At 33.6% G+C, this 15490-nt stretch overlaps 1 protein-coding gene across 1 annotated transcript; it reads right to left on the bottom strand.

Annotated features, from left to right (window-relative positions):
* Positions 1 to 253: 253 nt before the first annotated feature.
* REC114 (REC114 meiotic recombination protein) lies at positions 254 to 5884 on the bottom strand. The gene is made up of 6 exons (XM_070757682.1): positions 5687 to 5884; positions 4487 to 4576; positions 3442 to 3525; positions 2240 to 2452; positions 1633 to 1686; positions 254 to 622 (listed from the first exon to the last, which is right to left on the bottom strand). The coding sequence occupies exons 1-6, from the start codon at positions 5882 to 5884 to the stop codon at positions 461 to 463; spliced, it is 801 nt and encodes a 266-aa protein (XP_070613783.1). The 3' UTR covers positions 254 to 460.
* Positions 5885 to 15490: the final 9606 nt, after the last annotated feature.

Below are 15490 nucleotides of genomic sequence, written 5' to 3'. Positions count from 1 at the left end.
GTAAATCTTACGTTGAACAATTCCAAACATATTTCATGAAGTGCTTTAAAGCCATTATAATGGTAGAAGCAATTTAATTCATAACTACAAATATATATAAAGAATTGAGCTATTGCCCATTATTGGAGATATATATATATACATTCATATACATATATGTATATATGTAATATATCTATACCTATATGCATATATGTCACATACAGAATGACTAATCATATATAACAAATGAATTATATTCATTATTAATACAATACATTAATTTGTATATAAAATAATTAGGTGCAGCTTAGACACTAATGTACATATTACAATTGAAAACAGCATAACAGAGCCCTTTGGCTTATAAGGGATAGGATAAACACACATTCAAATCTTAAGGCAAATTAAAGAGGTAAGAAGTAGAGACTGACAACAATATCATGACTGATTTTTTAAATTATTTTAAATATTTTGCTTACTAGCCATCTATAAATTTTTTTAGCTGTTTCTCTACTTCCTCCACAAATGCTGGGAAGTGTTGATCCAACAGACACAAGCGAATAAAGCTGCTTAACTCTTCAGTACTCCATATGGATGTTTTATATGCAAGAGGAAGTTGATTATCTGGTGTCAGCACACACTGCCAAAGAGAACAATATAGTCAATTTTCTTTTTAAATTAATAACAATTTAAAATAAAATATACTGTATTGATATTTTTGTAGTCAACATGGATTTACTCACTCTCTAGGAAATATAAATTGTAGGTAAATTTACTTGTTTTTATTAGTAAGAATTTCGAATGTGTTTAATCCCAACAAGATTTCTTTATCTTGATATTTAATTTACCATTCTGGACAATATTCATCCAGTTACTAACTATAGAAAGTGTATATTGCTTCTTCAGAGGACCCTGGAAGAACCAGGTTATCAGGACCACTTTTAGTCAAAGTTTGGTCCTATGGACTGGGATAGCATCAATTGCACTCATAGCAGAAGCAGAATGGAAGTGATTCCTCTATTCTTACTCAGTTCTTGATATGTCAGTGACTTTTGAAACCACTGATAATAGCATCTTTATGTACTGGCTCTGGGAGTTGGTGGGTGAGTAGCAAGATATTAAGCTGGTTCTCCCTCCCTCCCCATCTTCCTCCCTTCCCTCCTGGTGAGTTCTATTTGGTGTCAATGAAAGAGAGATTCAGCCAATGGACTTTGATGGACTTTCCCCCCTTCTATTTAACATCTACATAAAGCCATTGGGTAAGGACATAGTTTGGGGTGAGTATATAGGGTGCAGATGATACATAGCTTTATATCTTCACCCTAGGCTGTCTGAGCATTGCTGCAGAGTTTCTATCTCAATATCTGAAGGCTATCAGGGTCTGCACAAAATAAAGGGTAGATTTTAGTTAAAATAGGTCATTACGCAAAGTTTTATTAGCCATCATTAAATGGCTGGAACAGAACATCTATAAATAACAAGGGGCATTTCTGTGTAGATTGTTATTTTTAAAAACCTGATTCCATCTTTAAATGTTTTCTGTTACAAATCTGAAATATCTTAAAAGGAAACCTTTAGCTTCTGAAAAGTTGTACTTTTCTACAGTAAGAAATTAGCTTTTGATTTCTGGTAGATAAATATTAGGAATACCTGGGCTACCTCTGCTACAGACATTGTTCCATGTGTTGCAGATACATTTACATCCTGGAAAAGGTTCAAAATAAATTAATTAAAGATACAATTGAAAAAATGCTACCATAAGCTATTTAAAGATCAAAATATTTCCCCTTTCTTATTTTCTTTTCTATAAAATATATACAGTATAATAAATAAAATAAGAGATAATAATTGCCTTCCATAATACAGTATAAGAATAGCAAAAATATATACTTGGAATTTAAATGAAACTATAGATAACTCAAATATTTTCAATGAACACATTGTATAGGTTGGCATTCACTGAAATTTGGACCTCATGCTATAAAATTTTGTGCATGTGCACATGCACACGCACACACACACACACACACACACACACAGAGGTATCTACTATACATTAAATGTAACATAATTTTTAAATGCACTCAAGAAATCTGCTCATCCTAGAGTGGCTGAAAGCAGGTAATTTCAGAACAAAACATTTTGGTTAAACAATATTGCTGTTTTCATAATAAACTACTATAATGAACATTATAGTGCATATTTTTTACATTTCTTTGCCCAATCACTTCCATATACAGTACATTCACCAGCTTACAGTATCTTGTAATAGGATATTTTGTTCTGTATCTTTCAGTTGACTTTCATCAGTGAGAAGCAGAGAGTGGCTTTGATGTAGTTCCTGCCTTATTGCATCTGCCACTTGAATTGGAATATACTCAGCTAGTTTCTGCATGCAGTTATGGCAATGCTCTTCTGCCTCGGTTTTGGAGTCTCCAGTAAATTGTATACGAAACATACGATGTTTACTCTAAATTGAATCCACAAACAGAAAATAAAAACTAATTTTCATTATTGCTACATATTAGAAAATTCAAAAACATTTGTTAAATTAAAGCCTGTTAAACAATTCAGCTTTATTGAACTAATGTTTTCCATGTGATCTAAAAAGCTTTTTGAATTTCTAACTAATAGTTCATTTTTTAGATATTATCTTTTTAATGTTTTCTTGTGGCAATTCCTTGATTTTGGAATTAATAAATCCAATTAATAAAACAACTAAAAACCCTTATTATAAAACCAAACATACACACAAACATACCATGCATAACTTGTAATGGCCTAAGGGGAAGGAATATCACAACTCCCCCATGCCTGGCGGCATAAGTGAGTCTTGAGTAGTTTATGAAAGACAGGGAGGGTGGGAGCAGTTCTAATCTCCGAGGGGAGGTGGTTCCAGAAGGCCGGGGCCGCCACAGAGAAGGCTCTTCCCCTGAGGCCCGCCAAACGACATTGTTTCTTTCCATCTGAAAAGTGTAGTCATGATAGTTAGATTTACTACTTATTGGTCCCTTTGTCTATTGGTGGAGTTGGTGGTCTTAATTAGAATTCTTAAGGGAGCATTATTCAAATGAAAATATAGGTTTTACATCTAGACAGTAAACTAACACTAACAGAAATAAGAGCTCCAGTACATCCAAAGATACTAATTCTGTATATTATGGATATCAAGCTTTATAGAAGCTTGCTCAAATCATCCTTTCCTCCAGGCATCCTTCGTCTCCTCCAAATGTTTATTGCAATCTTCTATTACTATACAATGCAATGATAGAAGAATCTTGTTTAGAATTTTAGGATACTTACATCATACATATGCCTTAACTAATTTTAGTATATACAAAATAAGTCTAACAATAGAATGAGCAGGAATAACCAGATTACCTTTCAGAAGGATAATTCAATGAAAAATATAAATGAAAAAATATTTGAAGTAAAATATTGATATATGAATAAGCGTACCTTTAATTTTGAACCAACTAACATGCAATCATCTTTTCGTACTACCTTCAACCACTGAGAAGCACCAATTAATGAAAATCCTTCCTGAAATAAATGCAAAATTTACATAAAGGTGGAGAAGCTCTGAAAATCAGGGATAACAAGTGAAATAATAATGCTCCAATTCTTGGACTAATCTAGTAATAAATTTAGTAAAAAATAGTAATAAGCTATAAAATAAAGAAATAAATTATAAATCCTGGTGAAATGATACTTTATATCATAAACCAAAAATTATGTGCCACAATTTTAGTATTTTTAAATTATTTAGAGTTTTTCAAAAAGTGTTGACTATTATTCTTTACACTGGAAACTATAACCTTCAAAAGATTTTAATAAAAGTTCATATTCTCAGTATGCATAATGACAGTTTGAATAATAAAACTTTAGCAATGGCCTTGGGGTTCCTGGTGTTTTCTTTTTTTGTGGGAAACAGGTCCAAATGGCTTTTTAGTGTTTAAAGTTGCAGACTCCTGCTCTAGGGGGTTGTGTTCATCTCTGATTCACATCTGACAATCTATGATTCACATCACCAAACTGATATATATTTATCTATTTGCATTAAGAGTACAGTACACGCTTTTGAACTGCTAGGTTGGCAGGAGCTGTGGCATCTTAAAGAATCTTACTCTGTCACGGGGTACTTAGGTGTCAAACTTCCTATCTTCCAGTCATCAGGCCCAACATCTTAACTGTCAGTTATCCGTTTGCTTGTGAAATTTTGTTATAGAATTATGACAGAGCTTTGAGATAAATTCTACCTTATCACTGGATGAACAATTGTGCAACATTTTGTTGACTCATTCTTGAATTAAAGTTTGTATATCAATTTTATTCATATAAGTTCTATTCATACAAGTGCTAAAAGTGCCTGGGAACTATGCTGATTTAATTAATTTTTCAGCCAAGAATGTTTTAATATTCTTTTCATTAAAAGTATTATATCAATGAGAGATGATATGTTTAAGAAACAAACATATATAAAAGTTAATATGACGATAGTTACCAGTACTTCTTTTTCTCTGGAAATGAAGAAATGGCCTGAAATAACTATACTGAGAACAAGAAAGCCAGATTCTTCGTTTGACTCCAAAACCTTTTAGGAAAGAAAATCTTAACATGGCAAAAATATAAAAGAAGTGGCTTCCAGAAAATAAAGGTATATTATTTTTCTTTAAAAATATTGCACACAGATTATTTATGTTGGATATCTATTTACAAGAAATAAATATAATCATCTTCATCGTTGTTAGCAAGGAAATAAGAAATAATAATGTACTGATTTAACATGCTTGGTTTTATCAGGGTGTTGAGAATTTGTTCTGTTCTGTTTTTAGCCAGGATTATTTTCTATGAAATTTCCTCTTTATTTTAAAATATTATTTTTGTAACTTACTTTGGATATCTTGTTTTCACTAAAAGAGGTACTATGATTATTATTTTTACAAAAAAACAATGCTAGTCAAACACAGAGGAAAGACAATTAAGTTTAAGAACACAGAAAATATCATGCTGACTCAAAGAAATAATTGAATTCAACATTCGTATTTGGACTTCAAACAAAACCAGAGATGCCAGATTAGGGATGCAAAAATCCTGATGATTACTAGAGGACAGATATTATCTCTTTCTTCCATCTAGCAAACACAACAAAACATAGAAGTCCTTCACAAAATATGTCTCAGAAGAAACTCACATATAAAACTTTAATATAATTCATAACATTTTAATATTTAGGAGCTGAAACAAAATGAATTTCTAAATGATAGCAGATCAAATACATAGTAAGCCCCAGTGATGGACTACCAAAATTTTTACTACCACACTGTGGGCATGGCTTATGCATTTTGTTTCAACATCTTTCAGTGCAAATTGGATTCTCTGGGGTGGAGCTCCAAATTTTGCTACCGGAACTGCGTTCCTGACCATTCCCGTAGGAGTCCATCACTGGTAAGTCCTAGCATTGCACCTTCTGATCTAGATGATGGACTGTGTAATATACTGTAAGATGTGAGAAACCTAAGAATAGTTGAAAAACACGAAAACTGCACATTGTGCCGTATTCACAAATATTTATATATTCTAAGGAACAGTTTATATTTCTGAGCCCTAATGAATCCTTTTTCAAAGAAAGATTTTCTTCTGGCACAGCTCTTACATTAATTCAGGAACATATAATTTCTCCTTCAAGGCACAATGAATTTACCTTCCAAGATCCTGAAGCAGTGCCCGAAGCTCCAGCCATAAATCGGCCATAACGCCGGAGTGGCCACTCTACAGCATTCAAGCAGGAACTATCCCGTGACTGTTCTTTCATTTGGTCTAAAAGTGGCTGGTCGACTTCAGACCATGAAGCAGAATCACAATTATTTAGTATATGACCATTATTACTCCCTGTTGCCATTTCAAATTCTTAAACAAAATCACTTAATAACTGGAAGGGGGAAATGAATATAAAAAAAAGATTTAGCCAAGAAATCCCACAATTTTTCCTGTTAATTCAGAACTTTATTTATACAGTTAGGCACATGCTTACAAGAAAATTTAATGATGACCTTGACTAACTCTGCACTGAGGCAGAAACCTATGATAAGAAAGAAAGAAGGAAGAAAGGAAGGAAGGAAGGAAGGAAAGAAAGAAAGAAAGAAAGAAAGAAAGAAAGAAAGAAAGAAAGAAAGAAAGAAAGAGAATACTGTAGATGGATATAGCTGGATGAATGAATGGACAGACAGACAGACAGACAGACAGGTTACAGACAGACTAGTGTTTCTTTCAATAAAATTAACATTTAAGCAGTATTAAAATGTATTGAAATGCATCCCAAATATCTATGAGGATTCATGAGAAATATTGGAGATGCTAGTTTGCCCAATATTTTCAAGGATAAATTTGCTTGTTAGAAAGAACTTTACCTCTGTGTCAGAAAATTCATAAAAAACTGTTTTAGTAATAATTCCTAAAATCTGAAGCCTGATATTATATATAAATATATAAATAAAACATCAATCTGATCCAGAAGTATGTTTTCCATATGATCTCAGAGTGATCATGTATTTTTATAATTCTTTATTCTCAATTTATTTTATTATTAAATAATATATTTATTTGTACAGACATACTTTTCTATGCCAGCTGATTATGATTTGCTAAGCTTACTGCCCTAGAGGTACATATAGCTTAACATTAAAAAAAATTCAAAATAAAAATATTATTATAAAACCTTCATAATATTCCATATTCTATAAAAATATAATTGCACAGTAGCTAAGGAGTCCTCATAAACCCTCCTATAAATATTTAAAATATCCATGCAAATACCACCCAATCATTTGCCTTCCTAGTTTGGTTGAAATATTTTTGTGACAGAACTTCTTCAAAGGCATTATCCAACATTGTCCTTTTTAAATAACATATTCACAGTATCCAAAAATTTTGTCCCAATATTACAGATTAACAATTGGGAAGTCACATTATTAAATTGTTACTGACATTGTTATTCTTGTCATCACTGTTGGGTTATACCATTACAAGGTATTTTTAAAATTAAATTTGTAGACTGACTTAGTCCAAAAGTCAGAAAACAGTTATGTTTAATTGAAATAGTCAATGGTAGAATACAAATCAGAAAGGATAACAGAATAGCAAACAACACACATACAAAAAGGATAGGCCAGCTATATTGCATTGCTGCTCTGCATGTTGGTGCAAAACCCGGAGAGGCCTTCTGAACAGACCTGGAAATTGAGTCCTCCCCTCAAACAAATCTCTCAACATCTGGATTTGTCTCTTACTTCCATAAGCTGCATTTAATGGCAAAATTGAACAGAGGGTGAATGAGGAAACTAGTAAATACATAGACACAACCATACAGTGTAACAGGACATAGTTTCCAGCATGAACCACTTGTGCCAAAAGGCCTACTGGCAGTTTGTTATAAGATAGCCAATTATAAAATGTTTTAAACAAATAACAAACAGATTCTTTAATAATGGAAACCTTGCCATCTTACCTCAGCATTGATTGTGAGAAAAACTGAAAAGGGGAAGTTGAACAATTTAATAAACAAAATGTTTTCTTAAACATTTTTCTCTCAGGTCTCCTTTCCTCTTTTAAAATGGGATTTCAAAACAGCATAATAAATACTGAAATATTTATCAGTATTTCTAAAATTAAAAATTAAAACGGAGGCATTCATTGCTGCCCCTTTGCATGATTGTTTGATGGGTTTTTAATATATGGGTTTAATATATGGGTTTTTAATATATGGGTTTAATATATGGGTTTTTAATATATTTTTCAACATGTAAAACAGCTTATTTTAAAATTTTAATTTATTTTCAAAATTAAGTATTAAAATAAGACTGATGAAAAAAATTGAGCCATATTACTGGGAATAATCAACTGTAATAGAGACAAGCCATATGTATTGAAATAGTTTCCATGCCAAAACAGATGGGGTTGGGGTTTTTTTTTTGCTAAACTTTCTAAATACCCTTGCAGTGAGAAATTTCTCAGTTTAGATAAAGTAAACACATGAAAAGAAGCATAACACTCCAGGCTTGTTTCTTCCATTAAGGAAAACAAGATACTTCAGCCAAAACCAAGTAAGGGTATTTAAAGATTTAAAAACAGACACAAAACAAAACGTTTACTCTTGGGAACAGAAATATTGCAATTCTTATAAATCAAAGGAGAAGGTCTAGCAAAGGTCAACATTCAGCTAATTTATTAGCAAAGTCTATGTTTGGAAGCAAATACATGAAAGGGGGTCCAAGAGTAAGTATTTTATGAGAAAACAGATTCAAAGGCCTATCCATTGGAGATTTTATTCCAAATAAAAAGCAGTTGGGGCCTGGACATGAGAGAAATACATGAATTATTAGTTACACACACACACACACAAAGAGAGAGAAAGAAAGAGAGAGAGAGATTTCTATTAAATATCCGAAAGCATGTAAACAATAGGAATTAGATGAGGCCTTATGGAATAGAGATAATGTACCGTTTCAGACTTGATGAGGTAATTTTCACATTAGTGCCTTTAGATGACTAAAAGGCACCACAGGACATAATCAATAATTCATATGGGCACATAACACTTTATTACTCCTAATCAAAAGCTCATTTCTGCATAGGAGATGAGGGAATAAAGAGTATGTTCCTTTACAGATTCTTTCCCTGTTCTCAGACTTGACTAAGCCTTAGAATAAAGATGGGGGATCCCATTAATTTGTTCAGTGAACAACTTGGTGTCCTGCAGTGACATACATATTAATCAGTTATAGCCGTTTTGTATCTTTCAGTAACCATTCTATATTTTTCCATATTTTTTCATCTATTTCCATAAAATTCATTTTGATTTTTTTAAAAAGATAAGGTTACCTTTCCATGTCAATAAATGAACACTGGTAAATAAAGAATTAATAATTTTATTCCTAAAGAAGACTGGCAATGCATTCCATACAAGTTCCTTTTTAACTGCTTAGTAAGTGAATTTTTTTTAAAGCTTTTTTTCTATCAGTTCATAATTCTATTCCAAAATACTGTATTAGAACAAAAGCATTTTAGTGTTAGTAGGTGTTAATAGCAATGCCTATATCAAGCAGGTACTACATGTTTTTGCCTCTGTTCCAGTGTCTTGGTACAATCTAGCTGTTCTTCATGAAATAATCAATATTATTATTTTAAATCATATTCTCATGTCTAAATAATGATTTGATAGAGCTTTATATACCCAAATTGTTTGGTCTTAATTTAGAAACAATGACAACTGGTAATTACAATCTTGTCTCAATAAATACAGTTTACATTGAAAATATTTGTGATGCCTTCCAAAACAAAACACTAAATTTAATGAATCTACTGGTATATTTTGTTAAATGTTATTATAAAAATAACTAGAATCTCTGTATCTGAGTCAATTAATCACCTTTCTGAGTCAATTAATCGCCTTTCCAGAAAAGATCTGGAAAAAAATTGTTTATAACCAAGAATTGGATTCTTAACAAGGTAAAATGCCAATAAATACTGCAGATCTCAGATTGGTTTTAAAAGGCCTAAAAGTATACAAAATAAGCAATTTCTGTCTGTGGCGCATTACAAATTAGGAATGTAATCTTTCCATTCAGTTATAGAATACAGTATTTTGTATTTATATTGAAGAATGAGAAACCACACATTAGCTACAAGTTATGGTAAACTAACATCCATGATCCTCTCAGTTTTTAGCATGACATTAAAGGTTCCAATAGCTTATAATTTGGAAATATTGATTTCCATTGATGAAAAATAAGTGATACATAAAATGTAACTTTATTTTCATCCATGGAAATTAATATTTTGATAACCTGCAAGGGAGATTGCTTGCTAGCCTACTCTATGATGGAAGAAATTGTAGCTTGACAAGGTAGAATTCCTATGATATATAGAAATTATATCTGCTGATGCATTTGACTGTTGTAAACATTTTGAGTTCTGACTGTTGCATATGAGTTGATGCGACAATGTAGGGCAGGCCTGTCAAACTGGTGGCTCGCGAGCCGGATGCATCATGTGCAGGCCACATCCACCTCAGCTCCATAAACACAAAAACTTCACAATATGTTACACGATGTGATCGAGTTTGACACTTGTGGTATAAGTGTGGTATAAGCCGCCCCGAGTCTAGAAAGGGGTGGCATAAAAATCAAATCAAATCAAATAAATAAATAAAATAGTTTATCTGTGCCTACTCTATTTCCTAATAATCTTTACAAACTAGCAAAATTACTACATTATTTCATTTTCTGGAGGTTTTTAATGTCCCTATTCAATTTGTTCAGAGGGAGTGGGCCAGTATTTCATGATGGCCATGTCTGAACTATACTTTGTTTCGATGTATGCATTGATGAATCTTATTCTATTGATGAATCTTATTCTATTAAAGTTAGTAACTTGAAACTTACTAAAGGTTGGCAGAAAGCCCCAAGGTCATTAGCAGAATCAGGAAAGCTGATTTTTTTCACAAGCTGAACCAAGAATGTCAGAGAGATGAACAGAAAATCTGGAACGGTACGATGTTGACTTTAGCACCCTTAAATTATTTAAAGCTTAGCACGTCACACTGGAGTGTGACGTGCTAAGCTTTAAATAATTTAAGGGTGTGGCCAATTGGCCTGCAGCTCTATTCATGAAGAGACCTCCTCTTGCATAGCCACTTCTGCCTCCTAACAGCTCTGCATGCCCTAACATCAAGAAGAGGCTCCTCTTCTTCTGAGTCACTTGTGCACCTCGGGAAGGCCCTGGTTGGCTTTCAGCCTCTGACACCAAATCCTCTCTGACCTCCCCGCTACTAGACTTGGGTACCAGGTGCAAGGGTTGATGGTACTGCACCACAACCACCTCTTGATCTTAGGATCCATGACCAGCTACGCGGAACATGGACAGGGGAAGCTAAATTTAGTGTTTAAGAAATCTGTACCGATTTCTTGCTATTTTAGGAGAGGAAAAGGTGCGTCTTATACGGGTAAATTAAGGATCAGGCACTTACCACCAATGACTGTCAACTTTCCAATGGCTGCAACTTGAATACAACTGACAATAGATATTTAAAAACAGTGTCTCATACATTCCTATACAAAAGTAAATTATTGCTTAAAAATCTGAGTTAAGACAATCCAGGTGCATTCTTACTAGCTGTAATCTCAAATGAGATACATTATGTTCCTTTATTGTTTACTCACATTATTTGGTGATATGCAATAGAGAATTCTTTCTGAGTTTAACCTGCAAATTTTAACATTTCCCTAAAGTTAATGAAAAAATTAACTTTAAATTTATGCAGTTTTCCTTAAATGCAACAATAAAGCACTGTTTTAAATGCAGTAAATGTAGTCTTTAATTAGCTATAACAAGATCAGCATTCACACTAATGAAAATGGTATCTAACATGGCTATCAACACTTTGGGATGTGCAAATAAATGCCCACGGAATAGATGTATTTCAATTTCTTGATAACAAAGAATATTTCACCATAACATTGTCACTGCAAAAGTGTTAATTCAATGCAGATATGTTAGACATGTTTATTTTAATGCAGATACTTAGTCCCAGTGTGAAAATAATCATTTTAAAAACTTGAATATCCTACTTTTTGCTCCTGCAAAAGGAGATATGCCTTTAGTTGAACTTAAGTTTTAGAAATGCTCTCATTGAATACATCATATATTTTATTTTTATTTATTTTGTCATGTACCTATTGGTGGTATTCAAATATATATTTATACGCATGATACTAGTAAATCACCAATTTTTCATAGAAAGCTGTTTTTGAATGTTCAGTTTTAAACAGCTGGAAATAAAAATTGCCTTTATTGTGGAAAATGCTCATACTTTAAAATTCTTCATTAAAAAAAAGAATTGAAGGGATTTTGAAAGGGAAAAATGACTAAGAATTGTATTTACTTTTTGTATATTTAACATGCTTTATTTTATATATTTTTAATTGAGTCTAATCTAAGGTGTGTTTCTCTAAATTTTGAAAACTCTTCTAGTTAACTGAATTTGACTATTTGTCCTTAAATTTCAAACAGAAAAATAGAAACAAAACATTGCTAATCACAATTAATTTGAGTGTCAAATTTTCTCTGTGAGTTCAGGGAGCATTGGGTTCATGTAATATTTCACAGCAAAACTTCTCATCTTTAACAAGGTGTACTTGTAATGGAAGTGTTTTGCTTTGCTTTGCTAGTCAGATTTGATTATCACTTACAATAGATCACAATTGCAAGAATTTCTTATGCTTATAGAAAAGTAATGATTGCAACGATGCAGATCACATGGTGTATTGTGTATAAAATTGCACCATCAGACAGATGTTCTGTTTTTATATATTCAAGATATAGTCTTATTTAAAAATCGTAACAATCGTGTCAAAATTCTATTTATAGTGATTAACACAATTTCAGTTTTCTAGAATATATGGTACAACAGAGACCTTTAAGATAATACTGCACTCTTGAATGTACATCTTTGTTCATAATTTTATTTTTAAGAAATATGTGAGACGCATTCTTCCAAAATTACAAAAATACATGGGTGTAAAAACTTCTAAATGAAGTTTCTGTGAGGGGATCATTAATGAAATCCCCAAATATAGCTCTCTTGGCCTGCATGAGAATGGGCAAACAATAAGAGTGATGTAAAAAGTGATGCATAAAATAGTCATAGGTATTCAAGGTGAAGGCCTCCATAGGAAGTTGAAATAAATATTGGAATAAAATAATGATAAAGTAATAATAATTTAGTTACTTAAATTTTAAGGTCACCAACCTCCACAATGTCTCTGGGATGCATACAATTAAATCATTATTTTTTTTTTAAACCAACATGTCAGAGGAAAGAAATACAATCGAATGAAATTACCCCCCTGGGAATGGGTTCGCAATTTGGGTGTCCTCCTGGGCTCACAGTTTAAATTAGGACAACATCTAACAGTGTAGCCAGGGGGACCCTTGCACAGGTTCGCCTGGTATACCAATTGCGACCCTATTTGGATCGTGAGCCTCTCCTCAGTCACCCATGCCTTTGTCACCTGATTAGATTATTGCAACACTCTGTATATGGGACTACCTTTGAAAAGTACTGAGACTGCAGTTGGTCAAGAATGCAGCCGCACAAGCTGTTGTGGATGCACCTAGAAACACCCACATTTCACCAATTCTCCGCGAGCTGCATTGGTTTCTGGCTAGTCTCCAGATACAATTCAAGGTGTTGGTTATTACCTTTAAAGCCCCACATGGTTCAGGGCCAGTTTATCTTTGGGACAGCCTCCTATTGTATAGCTCACAACAACCGGTAAGATCCAACAGAGTCATGCTCCTTCAGGTTCCGTTGACTAAGCAATGTCGACTGGTGGTCTCATAGGAGACAGCCTTCTCTGTGGTTGTCCCAACCATCTGGAATTCACTGCTCCCCAAGATTAGGACTATCCCTACCCTATTAGTCTTCCTTAAAGCAGTGAAGACCTGACTTCCGCAGGCAGGCCTAGGGCTGTTGATCTCCTTATATCTTTTTAAGATCTGACCAGAATGAAAGACGTACATGTTGTTTTCAATATGTTTTTAATGATCTTGATATTTATGATATTTTTTTTCTTTGTTGTTAGCTACCCAGAGTCCTTCAGTAGTTGGTTGGCATACAAATTTAATAAATAAATTTAAGAATAAATAAATATCATAAATTAACAGATTAACAGTTGTATTTACAACCATTTCTATATTATGAAATGTAAAGATCAGAGACACATTCAAAATGCTTTGCATTCAGATATTTCAATAGTTTCTGGATTTCTTCTCACTTAAAAGCCAAGCAAGATCTTAATTTTTTTATCAATGCATTTAAAATAAAGGATTAGGCTTACAAGGGGAAAAAAACTGTATATAAAATATGCTGTTCAAATCAAGTTTCAGACTGCAATCTTTGCAACTAAAAACACTTCTACCATATACTTTTTCAGGAGTAAAGTCAAATGGACAAACTATTTTATATTCAAGAAAATAAAGTGACACATTTTCCTTGAATATATTTACTTCTTGTATCAACACTTGCAGAAATTTATACCTTTGAAGTCTATTTTGAAACCTTAAATTCAAGAGTTTTCCCTTAACTTTTCTTCAAAGTTTTCCATAAAGTGAAATCTCAGAAACATTTTTAGGTTAATACTGCCATCTTGTGATAATTCTTGTGCGAAGTTACTACATTCCCACAAATCTCTTTCTAAGCAGTACATCTTTTTGTATTCTGAAGGTATATGCCTGGATTTTGTGTAGGAAACAAAAATCTAAAATAATAGGAAGTAGCTGCTATAGTTAACAACTCTTTACTGTATTGTCCTTCCCTAAATTATTTCCAGATTTATTAGAACTACAATACCCAGATTACAGTAGTCACTATATCTATTATTCTGGATCTCTCCAAAGTATAGAATTTTACTGACTCACCCTCCTCAGATATTGGAGAGATTAAACAAATGACAATAATAAACATTCATTGGAACTTTAAATATCATACTGAAAAGATAACAACACATAACTACAGTACTGTATGTGTTTACAACCGAGGGAATCCAACATTTATTAATCAGATAACACATTCTAGGTAGCTAACAAGTTAAATTTGAGAAACAAAGAATTAGATGATTTATTACATCTGTTTATTTATTTCAAGTCAGTATCAGTCCTAACTACATTTCGGTAGGTTTTAAGCTTTTGCTAGTGTTGTAGTTTGGAAGAGTGCTTGGTGGAAGAAAATAAAGTACTGCACAGTGATCCCTCGATTATCGCGAGGGTTCCGTTCCAAGACCCCTCGCGATAATCGATTTTTCACGATATAGCGGTGTGGAAGTAAAAACACCATCTGCGCATGCGTGCCCTTTTTCCATGGCCGCGCATGCGCAGATGGTGGAGCTACGAAAGTTCGGAGGCTGGCAATGGTTGTTTTTCATGCCGGCCACCCCCCCCAGCGCCTCCGGGCTCCTCGCCGCTACCCCCCGCCCGCCCGATTCGCCCCTCTCATCGACTTTCTTGGGGCACGAGTCCTCCTTCAGCAGCGCTTGTGGCAACGGCTTCTCGGCTTTTAGAATGCCCGCCTCCTTCCTTCCATCCCTCCCTCCCTCCTCTCCTTCCCTCCCTCCTTCCCTTCTCTCATTCCCTCCCTCCCTCCTTCCCTTCTCTCCTTCCCTCCCTCCTTCCCTTCTCTCCTTCCCTCCTTCCTTCCCTTCTCTCATTCCCTCCCTCCCTCCTCTCCCTCCTTCCTTCCTTTCGTAAAAAGCACTTAAACAATGACAGAATAAAAAACCCCAGCCCTCACCTGTGTTTGAATTTCATTCACTCAGTCATTCATTCATCTGTATGCCACTCAGTCCCAACACTTTCAACCCACAAATTACCATTTCCCATCCCCTTAATTACTGTACTGTACCTCTACTTGTACCTGTACTGTACACATTGAATAACACACTTAGTCATAATA

The sequence above is a fragment of the Erythrolamprus reginae genome, chromosome 7 (assembly GCF_031021105.1).
Source record: "Erythrolamprus reginae isolate rEryReg1 chromosome 7, rEryReg1.hap1, whole genome shotgun sequence".
In the NCBI taxonomy this organism is placed as follows: Eukaryota; Metazoa; Chordata; class Lepidosauria; order Squamata; family Dipsadidae; genus Erythrolamprus; species Erythrolamprus reginae.
The sequence above is the reverse complement of the archived record's forward strand: the minus strand, read 5'-3'. Positions and strand labels throughout refer to the sequence as shown.